This window comes from Pararge aegeria, chromosome 6 (assembly GCF_905163445.1).
Source record: "Pararge aegeria chromosome 6, ilParAegt1.1, whole genome shotgun sequence".
In the NCBI taxonomy this organism is placed as follows: domain Eukaryota; kingdom Metazoa; phylum Arthropoda; class Insecta; order Lepidoptera; family Nymphalidae; genus Pararge; species Pararge aegeria.
The window spans coordinates 3,775,002-3,786,104 of NC_053185.1; the positions used below are offsets into that span (position 1 = coordinate 3,775,002).

General features: G+C 37.1%; 2 protein-coding genes across 2 annotated transcripts; one reads left to right on the forward strand and one right to left on the reverse strand.

Moving 5' to 3' along the window:
- Positions 1 to 1,917: 1,917 nt before the first annotated feature.
- Positions 1,918 to 7,243, forward strand: LOC120624475. Its single transcript, XM_039891043.1, has 5 exons — positions 1,918 to 2,017; positions 3,664 to 3,803; positions 4,403 to 4,576; positions 5,405 to 5,559; positions 6,661 to 7,243. The coding sequence occupies exons 1-5, from the start codon at positions 1,918 to 1,920 to the stop codon at positions 6,704 to 6,706; spliced, it is 615 nt and encodes a 204-aa protein (XP_039746977.1). The 3' UTR covers positions 6,707 to 7,243.
- On the reverse strand, positions 7,242 to 10,756 carry LOC120624474. The gene is made up of 5 exons (XM_039891042.1): positions 10,545 to 10,756; positions 10,359 to 10,476; positions 10,082 to 10,275; positions 8,786 to 9,383; positions 7,242 to 8,523 (listed from the first exon to the last, which is right to left on the reverse strand). The coding sequence occupies exons 1-5, from the start codon at positions 10,634 to 10,636 to the stop codon at positions 7,486 to 7,488; spliced, it is 2,040 nt and encodes a 679-aa protein (XP_039746976.1). The 5' UTR covers positions 10,637 to 10,756; the 3' UTR covers positions 7,242 to 7,485.
- Positions 10,757 to 11,103: the final 347 nt, after the last annotated feature.

Genomic DNA, 11,103 nt, shown 5'->3' on the forward strand with positions numbered 1-11,103 from the left:
CGAAAGTATACCACGATTGCACCACGTATACAAAAATGAACTTTATTTGATAATGTGTAATGTTAAGCTCATATTTGAATGATTTAATCAATAATTTAAACACCCCCAAAAGAGAACAAAAGCTAAAGCTATAGCAAACACTATAGCTGTGTATTACTGCGTTGCCAATGTTGCCACACCGTACAATCCATATATATAAAGTGTGTGGGTATGTTCCGTATAGGCTCCGAAACGGCTGGACCGATTTCAATGAAACTTTCAGGGAATCTCCAGATTGACCTGGCGAGTAATCCTGTAAAGTTTTGTGACGATCGGAGCACTCCTATTTTTGAACTGTCAAATACAGCTTTTATTTACTATGATGCTATTATATTGTTGGGTGTAGATAATGATCTTCTCCCGCTCGAGAAGAGAATAGAGGAGAATGAATACGGAGAGAAATAGATGATTTAATATATTATGAGACTTAAATTAAAAATTTAATGATGTATGTTTATTGTTTAAATAAAATAAAGCAAAATCTTGCCCGGCGAAGCGGGCTGGGTACGCTAGTAAGGTTTAAAACTGCTTATTTGTTACACACTTCTTTATCAAAAGCCAATAACAGTCCTCTGCTGGACTAAAGGCTTCCAATGGGGGGAGGGTTTGACCATAATCAGGCTGCTCTGGCAGACGGGTTCTTGATCGCGGTAGATGGTAGCAGTAACACAGGACGCTGCTGATCGTTGTCCGTTTAAATTCCGTTAGTCGCCTCGTACGACACCCGTGGGAAGAGGAGCGGTGGTAAAAAAAGTATTCTGATCTGCCGTCACCACAAGGCAGGTCACACTACATTGGTTACAGTTTATGACCCCGGATTTATTTTGAGCTGAGTGTGTTGAGTTGATAATGAGTGCGAACGCATTTTATTTTTAATTGGTGGTACACTGCCCTCCTGTAATATTGTTTTAAGTCAAATACTTAAATATTTCGACGCCTAAGAACAATGTTAAGTAGGTACGTTATTTATTCGAAAGTAGTGATAAATAAAAAATAATGCAATCTGATTATAATAGTTTATAATAATTATTGTTTCTGTAATATGAAATGTTTAGTTGTAATTTATTTTTATAAGTCAGTTTAAATTTAATATTTCTCTATTATATTTGTTATTAATTTACTATGATATATTTTAATAGTGCTGATGATATGCTGGTATGTTGATTTAATATAATTATACAATACAAGTGTAATTTGGTTAACTAATATTTGTGTAAATTTAAAATAAAGCGATGCACAACCAATGGGAATATGATTTTAATTTTCTTCTTTTAAAGTTCTGAATCTCATATGTTGGTGTGGCTAGTTTCACTATTTTCTGTTTGCCTGTATGTCAGTCGTGTGCCCGAAGCCTCTTTTTCAAAATATTTGTTTGAGGTATCAAGTAGAAACCTGAAACATATACTGAATGCTAGTCATTGGTGCCAATGACTTTAGTATAGTGTAGACACTACAGTCTCATATAAAAGTAATGCTGTCTATCTAACATTGAAGGAAGGATGGCATGATAAATTTTGCTTAGTTTAGATATTTGTTTCTAACAGAATTGGCACCTATGTATCTACGTAACAAAAAAAAACGCTTAAAATAACATGTTTTCAAGCTAAAAATACAACACCTAATCTTTCCGACCCTACTAATGTTCCGTTTATTTCGCATTACATAAGGGTTTCGGAGCCGTTTAATATAATATCTAGATTCCAATAAAATTATCCTTCTTGGATCCACTGCTCAGATGACTATTCCATAGACAATAATATTTATGACAATCTTATCATAATTAAACATCAAGTTTAGTTATGAAGTAAATAAACACACTTTATGTAATTTTTTTGAAGTTATTATATATATTTTATTTTAATAATATATTTTAGAACTATGACTACGATCAGCACGAGGTCGAAGTCTCCAACACGTTCGGAAGCAATCGCCAAGTCGCTTGTACCAGTACCAACCTTTTGCACTGGTGTGCTTCAAGGCAGGTATACAGTGGACAATAATGCGGGTGTCGAATATAAGGGAAAAGTTTTGCGTACGGGAACGTGGCATGCCGATTTCTGCACGCACCTCTAGAGGTTTAAGCAGCGACCAGAAGGTACCCTAAATGCAAGATTTCCTCGCGATCGAGGAGTCTTTTTTGCGTATCAAACTAAATACCTACGCAGGAAAATGTAAAATGTGACTTTAGAGTTGCAATCCCTGAAGGTACTTGTGATTTTTATTCCACAAAGATCCTACCAAAAGCCTAGAGCTAAATGCGGTTAAAGAACTATGGACAAAATAGAGCCATTTATCTATTATTATATTTATGAACCGGTGATAGCGCAGTGGGCAGGAGCACGACTTTACTTCCGGGGGGCCGAGTTCGAACCCCAGCACGCACCTCTAACTTTTCTAATTTATGTGCGTATATCACTTTCTTCAACGGTGAAGGAAAACTTCGTGAGGAAACCTACATACCTGAGAGTTCTACATAATGTGCTCAAAGGTATGTGGAGTCCACCAATCCACACTGGGTCTGCGTGGTTTACTACGGCCTTAACCCCTTCTCATTGTGGGAGGAGACCCGTGCCCTGTAGTGGGCCCGTAATTGGTTGATATGATGATGATGATGATATTTATTTATTTATATGAATAAGATCCATTTTACTCTGATTTTCAATTATTTCTATAGGTAATCTAAACAACACCTCTATTGCGAACGAGTTAATTTTGTACTAAGGGTACAGGCTGGCGACGATGATGGGAACCACCATACACGGTTGTGTGGAGAGTGTGTAACCAGGCAGGAGTGCGGTGATTCACGAGTGCATCCTGCAGCCTCGCCCATGGGTTCATTGAGTGACGCACTCTCTTTAACTCTATTTCTCCCCAACGAGTGGTGTGCGTCAGGCTCGATCTTTGCATAAAAAAACTACAAGCACCTAAAATATTGCTGGGTTTTTATTCTAACAACCCAGACCTCTCAATCTCTTAACCATGGTTGACGTTTTCCCTTCCACCCAAAGTGACATGTTATTCTCTTCTGTATTCGTATGAGGCAGAATGCCTGTTCCCAGCATTCGGACACCTGCGTGATGCGTCATTCATATTAATAGATTGTGAAATGATGATGAGTCTCTCAACTGTCGGAAAACCGTCTGCTTTAAGTTTTTTGTTAGGTCCTGCACGAAACACTTACGTATAGTGACTCGCCTTAAATTTTCTATGGCTGGGCTACCACGCCTTGGGACCCCCAACTTCGTGTGTCCTTCGAGCTATATTCCCGCACTTTGCTACTTTAGCTTCGTAAGTCATTGAGCAGCGGTCTACAGGGAGCATTTCGTGTTTTGACTATCTGTTAGCTATCGAGAATGTGATTTTGGAACGCCTCTGTATCCTATTGTCTATGGCAGAATAATTCCGGTCGTCGTTGCATAGAAAATAATTCGAAGATATTTGTTTTTTGAGGTTTATAACCGTCATTCTCAAATGAGCAAAAGCGGGGGCCGATGCTTAGTTTTTCACTGCTCGTAAAATCATCAGAAACGAGGCTGATGATTAAATCAGGAATGAGAAGATGAAATAATAGAAACCGTTGTAAATAAAGTATGAAAATTGATTAAACTTTTTTCCTGCCTTTAGGAAATTGGGTCGAGGACAGAATCGAGTGTCCCAAAGGTGGTACCTATTATTTTCCACCTAAAGAAAGGATCGACTACGAGAAATTAAAGCCAGAATCAAGGCAGCTTGATTTCCGCTTAAATAAATTAAACGGTTTGCAGGTAGGTACTATGATGCTCTTACTTCAGTATTGTATGCGTTGTGGTATTATGCTAGTTATTCTATTTTGTGTACTTTTATGTGGTGTACCTATGTCCTATGTGAATTCATTTATTCATACTTTTTCGACTTAGGTAGATATTTTACCTACGTAAGTTAAAATTTTACATCATTTAATATTATCACAGTATTACCTACCTATGTGTAAAGCAGGTACTTGGTCATCTACTCGTTGTGAAGTGTTAATGAATCAGTTAATTATCACTTACCTACTTCAAGATAAGTATACCTACCTACCTACCTGCAATTTTAGGTGAGCACACCTAAAATTGCCAGGCGTCCGGATAAAGCCGAACATAGTTAGGTTTTTTGATTGCGTATCCGGCCTAAATAAACGTTGTCCGGCTTCTCCGGCTTTTGTTTAGGTTTATTACATTTCGCAAACCAGCGAGCGGCGAGCGTGGACGAGCGCAGACTGGTAATAATCAAAAAAACTTGATTTTATAAACTATTTTTATGTCATGTAATAAAGCCCTTTTCCATCTTTGTCTGCTTCATCTCTAACTTAAGTGTAATTAAAAAAAAAACCATTTCATTGCAGGGCTACGTTCACGCAGTAGTCCGTCACGACAGTCACGCCACCTGCGGCAACTTCGCCACCACGACTGACGTTGTGTACAACCATCTTCCGAAACCATTGTGTGGACCTATCCAGCGTTATTACAAACGCAGCGCCCACCAGTTCTACCCGCAGCCGGATCTTATGAAATGCTTCGTAAGCACCTACCCTACCCTACTACTCCCTCTACGTGATGTCCCCGTGAAAGGGAGGCCGAGGTCCTAGCCACTAAGTTATGAACATTTTAAGAAGTTACGTAGACTACCTTAAACGGTATGAAAATATTATGAATGCGAATGTGTGTTTGTTTGTCCTTAACGCTCTAACCAATCGACTTGATTTTTGGCATAAAGTTATTCGAAAGGACGGAGAGCTATACAACGTGTAAATGAAAACCGAAATAATACTTCGGAGGAACATTATTTACTATCTCTGAGATTTATCTGTAAAACCGAAACGCTAATAGTTTTTGAATAAACCATTGCGATAGTTTTTATTGTGCGTCGCGTAGCGTAGGTACAGTAAGATTCAAACGTAAATGCGCCCCTGAAGTTTGCGCACGACGACGTTGCGCACCACACACATTTTGGGTGTCCGGTGTAGCGGGGAGGGTAACAGCGCACGTCTGCTAACTTCACGTAGACGCATTTAAGTTTGAATCGTTTTGTACTAGGCACGTGTCGGTTTTTTGTCTTCAATAGGGTTGTCATTATTAAACACTTAAAATGTTTTCAATTAGTTTGTATGTGAAAATAAAATTGCTGTATTTTGATATAATATTTTTCCATGGTGTCGATTCCTTATGAAATATACTTATGCACACTTCAACAATATTTCACTATTCCGGTAAACGTTGTATATGACATAGGCTTCTTATTATTCCGGGTTAGCAAACGATTCCCACGGGATTTGTAAGGAACCGTAATAAACGAAGATGAAAACGCGGGCAACAGGTCGTGATAATAAAATTCGCTTTTTCATAAGGGCAACGTAACAGAATGGGGCCTGAAGAAATATCTTGAACACGAGTGGAAGTGCACTGACGTGTCGGACTATTCGTCGACTTTGTATGAAGATACCTATGTCCCGCCAATGCCTCATCAGTATCTTCAACGTTGCGAAAGAAAGGCCAGGAATTCGTTAGTGCTAGTTTTACTTCTTATGCCTCATGGATGCCGAATCATCATAGTCTTCTTTTTAATATCCTTCATGTCCCACAGCTGGGCATATACCACTGCTCTGATAAAAGAAGCTTAGACCCTTCACGCTGCTCCAATGCGTTTTCGCGGGTTTTTAGTTACGATCGTTCACAACGCTACTGATATTAAGTTTAAAATCATACCTCAGTACCGAAATCCCGACCCGACAAGGAAACTGCTAGTAATATACGCCGTGACATCCATAACATCAGCTGTTATTATACAAGGTCAAATAGGGTCACGGATTACTATAACAGCAAGGTTATCGCCCTGGATAACATTGAAACGATAGGTAATTCACACTTTCACACTCAGACACAGGCACGTGTAAATGCTATTATAAGTTAGTGATGGAGAATTATTGTGTACCTACCACCTACCCACTTTCCACCTAGCTTTGTATAATATATATATTTATTTATTTATAAAATATATATATATATATTTTATAAATAAATAAATATACTACGACAATACACACATCGCCATCTAGCCCCAAAGTAGCGTAGCTTGTGTTATGGGTGCTAAGATGCCTGATGAATATTTTTATGAATATTTATTTAATATTTAATTTTTTTATTTTTATTTTTACCTACATAAATACTTAGAAAAACAGTAGTAGTGGACATCGAACCCACGCCCTTGTGCTCAGAAAACAGAGTCGCTGCAAACTGCGCCAGTCGGCCGTCAATCATCCATAATCTACAGCAGTCCACTGCTTGACTAAAGGGCTCTCCCAGCGGCAGGCTTTTGCAGCGGCACTGGACAGACAGGATGGTATTAGTAGCACAAGGGACGCTGCTTTCCGTTCTCCGTTGTTCCCTTAGTCGCCTCGTACAACACCAGCGCAACAGGTGGTGCCATCTGTTATTCTGATCTGCAAGCGCCACACGGCATTCGTTTTATATGTACCGTCCAATCCCTTTTAACTTGTCCCATATGTTATGTAGTCCCCTATATTGTATAGGGGTTAGGTTATTGCGAATGGACAATGGTTTAAAATTAATCAAACGAAACTGATGTTTATATATTTTATTTCAGGAGCTTCACAAAAAGTTTTCGCTACAAGATGACAAAATCAAAATAATGATAACATCAAGAATCATTTTCTTCATCACTCTTTGCAAAAATTACTAGTCTTTAAATATCACATTTTGTTCGAGAGAGGACAGTGACGTCCGTATAAAAATTGTAACAATACAATAATTCTTAATGCTTTCATATAACACGGCCATCACCCGGCACCAACCAACAGAGATCAGCAGACACTTACACACTAACTTCACTCAGACATTACAACTAATAACCGCTTACAATCTAAATGAATTTAATACTATATAATTTAACGAAGTTACTTAACATAATGGCAGTTCATGATACTGTAGTATATAAAAACAATCAAAGAATAAAAAGGCGAAGTGTTAGTTGAACGCAATAGTTACTATGCCAATCTGACTAGCAGTTGAGCATAAAGACACTGGCACACTTAAAACACGCCACCCGAACCGACGCCCCGCGATTATATGAATAAGTGAATAATGGAAACTACTATTTTCCATGAACAGTACCGTGAGTAAGTGATAATGTACTCGAATTCATATCTAATCCTTATTTGGATACACATGGCATAATAAAACCAAAAACTGGCCCTATCAAACCTATACCCTCAGGCCACAGCTCTCACCACGGCACCTACATCTAAGTACTATGATGATATCTCACTATCATCATAAATGCCTTACTACATCTTTTTAATATCTTTTGCTGGTCACAGGCATCCTCTCTCATATGACAGGATAAACAGCTTAAACCACCACGCAACTTGGGCGTTGCATCGAGTGGCGTGTTATAAGTATCTTTCCAGCCTTAGCGAGACATAAAATTATCTTGAGGCAACTTGATGAGTCGAGACCCACCAGGGGCTTTGAACAAACTGTTTGGCGCAAACTGCTGATGCGCGTACACATTCTGAGATACAAAAGTTTGCTGAGCTAATCTTGGCTGAGGTAATTGTACATGACTATTATACTGCATTTGAGGAAAAACGGGGGAGCTTATAGGCGCGAACACTTGTGTATTTTGATTATAATTATTCATATTACAGTTTTGGAATCTGTCAAACAATAAATGCTTATCTGGCTCCCCGCAGTCAGACTCCTCTCGAGACGACGGTTGAGAAAAAACATTACGTTGGTTCAAACTAGAAGCTTGAGACTCAAACCCCGAACTTTGACTAGAGGAACGACTCCCGTTTACGTTAAATATCATGGGACGCTCACCGTCATTACCCCAGTAACCTCCCGCCACCCAAGATGTACTGTGACCTAATTTACTTGGCGATATAACAGGTCTAGATCTGTTCAAGGGAGTCGGAACTACGAAATTTGGAGAGGCTGTAAACTTGCGTAATGCAAAGACAGGATTAATTTTCGAGCTCCTCTTTTTTGGACTGCTTATACATAGTGAGCTTATGCTCTCATCTAAATCTGAATCAGAATCGTCAATCTTTTGGTAATTATTGAATGAAGGTTTAATGAAAACACTTTCTGAAAGAGATTTTGGGCTAGAAGTGACAGAGTTTATTGAAAAGGTTGAATTAAGTTTTGGTTTGCCCCATAAAGATTCATTGCGGGGGGTAAATGATCTACCATTTATGAGACTATGGTTAATCAAACTGGCAGTTTCGTTAGATGAGTCAGTGAAATTGTGCAAGCCAAATTTGCTAAGTGACACATCATCGTCTGTATCTAAAGATATATTATCTTCTTCGTCAATGAGTTTCTTAGGTGTAACACTTGCAAAATTCTTCAAAGTCTTTGGCGTATTATTTTTTCTTGTAACATATTTAGCAGTCCTGTCATTCAAATGCCTATAGACATGCAACACTGCCAATGTACTAAATAACTGAAAGAAATAAAATAAATATGTTATTAGTTAAATAAATACATAAGAAACTTTCTTTGTTTATTAATTTTAGCAATTAACAGAGATCTTTTTGTTTTTGTTGGGTATGCATCACATTAAAAAATAAGGATTTTTTTTAGTTATTTGATTGAAAGTGAATATTTTCTATACTACTATAGACAAAAACCATTTCCTGTTGTTACTTATTCAAAGAAATGGTCGTGCAACAATAACGTTTATTTCATAATAAATTTATACTTACTTTTAATAAGCTCATAATTAGTGGGTCTGCAGTCACATAATCTTGTACTAATGACGTCAGTACAAAAACAGACCAGAATAAGTCAATTACTATACAATATTGTGCTTTGTTAATATTCCAAAAATGTCCAATAATCTGTATAAAACATACGAATCCTCCTAATGCTTTCTGCATCAAATCATTGGGTCCAATAAAGCTTGTAAATAAATCTATGTTATATATGTCAATATGTTGATCCGCTAGTGATGGGAATGTAAGTAGCATCTTCATTTTTATGATAGAAAAAACTCTTTCCACAAGGCTCCAAATAATTTCTTTTACATAGTGTATTGTATGGGATAAATTCTTGTGTTTCAAAGCATTTTCATGACATTCTGTTGCCACGAGAACTAGTAAAATGATTGCTATTAGCCTAGAAGTAGTATTGATTATATTCTTCATTATTTCACTTTGTTTTTTGATCCTTTGATCTCTTTTGTCTGAAGCCCTTGTTTCTAATAATCTTGATCCTAACAATGACTCTTTTTCCTTATGAAGTTTCTTTTGCAGGGTTTTTTTACATGGGCTGCACAATTTGTATGCCTTTTCCAACTGCATTCTGCAAAAATGTAATAATATGACGCACATAGGATAAATGTCCTTAATTTGCAAATGTCTGGAACTAATAAGTCATAAAATTTTCCCCAAGTATTAAATGGGAATTAATTCACTGTAATTTTTTTAAACCAAGCTATTCTTGACTGGTATTCCTGTAAATGTTTCTACACTATGGTAGTACCAATAAAAGTTGATACTAGATTTAAATTTTTAAACATTATGCTATATCTTTGAAGATTTAATGAATCCAAATCTATAGCTAGTTAACACTCACTACTTTATACCCAAAGTTGTTCATTTCCAATGCTTATTTGCATGAACTTTGCACCCTATTAAGAATTCCTGCTGTGTGCTTCCTGGGTGTCCCGCAAATTCAAGTTTTCAACAAGGTGAGTTTACTAGGTGGCTAGCCATCCAAATAGATTTAATTGTTTTACAGAATATTTTCCAGGCCCTTAGAAAATAGGTGCGTAACATGCTGGCCACGGGATTCACACCGCGACCGGCGAAGCGTCCAGTTACGAAAAAAAATGTATGGAAATTTAAGAAAGCATGCTCTGGGGGGCAACGGCGACCGGCACCGCGGTTACCCATTCATTTATTTCTACCGCGCGAAAATTCGCGTGACGCAATTTGTTCCGTGGCCAGCACATAAAAAATCCAGTTTTAGTTTCATTTACATAATACGCTAACACATACCTGTAGGAGTTTATCTCTTCATCATATTTTTTCTCATTCATTGGCACAAAATTCGCTAATTGTGTCACCTTGAGCTGTTGGTTAATATTACACATCTTGCACAAACCATTTTTGGGTGGAGTTCTATGAAATAATTTGGGACTTTTGGAAACTTGTTCCGTAGTAGTACAAATCGCTTTGTTGTAGTCACCGTCCTAAAATACGAGATAACAGTCAGGTAGACAAATCAAAAAGTTTTTGCTGCCTTTTTTTTAGTTCAATAAGAAAAAAAAAGTACCTTCGTAAACCCATTGTACTGATCGCATTTTGGGCACGTCCAACAGTTCCGATCAATGTATTTCGCCCAAATATTACTGTTGCAAAACCAACAGTTTACTCTCCAAGGTAGAGATGACCTGAAAGAAATTATATTTAATAATAGCACTAGAACGGCGGGAAAGTATTATAACCTTACTTTGCTTACCGCAAATTGCAAATAAGTCTCCAGAGCAATAACGTGCACAAGATTGCTGGTATTGTAATTAATGTTGACTCCATAAGATAAGTAAGTTTCATTTTTGGTCGAGTTTTGTTATATATTTTACAAAATCATATTTTTATTGTTCTTAACCTAAAAATACACGACACCCACCCACCATCACTATCACAGACACAACATCACAGCACAACATTAATCGTAAAAAAAAACGCTTTAGTTCAAAATATGATGAAGCAAGCACATAAATAATTTTTAATTATTGTCATGGTAAAAATATTTTATAAACTAAATAATACAATTTATCATGTTAAAATAATTTGTTCTAGATATCATTGTTTTAATTAGCCAAAAAGATGGAAAAGCCGGTATGACAATAGATTGAGGGATTTCATCACAGTGTCCTAATAATCTAGATTTAATTTTGTGTTGGTAATTTAGATCAATGTCATTTGAATTACAACGAATTAGGAAAACATTACTCTACTTAAGACATGGCGTTAAGCCCTCCTATGAAATTGGATATGAGATTGAATGTAAATATACT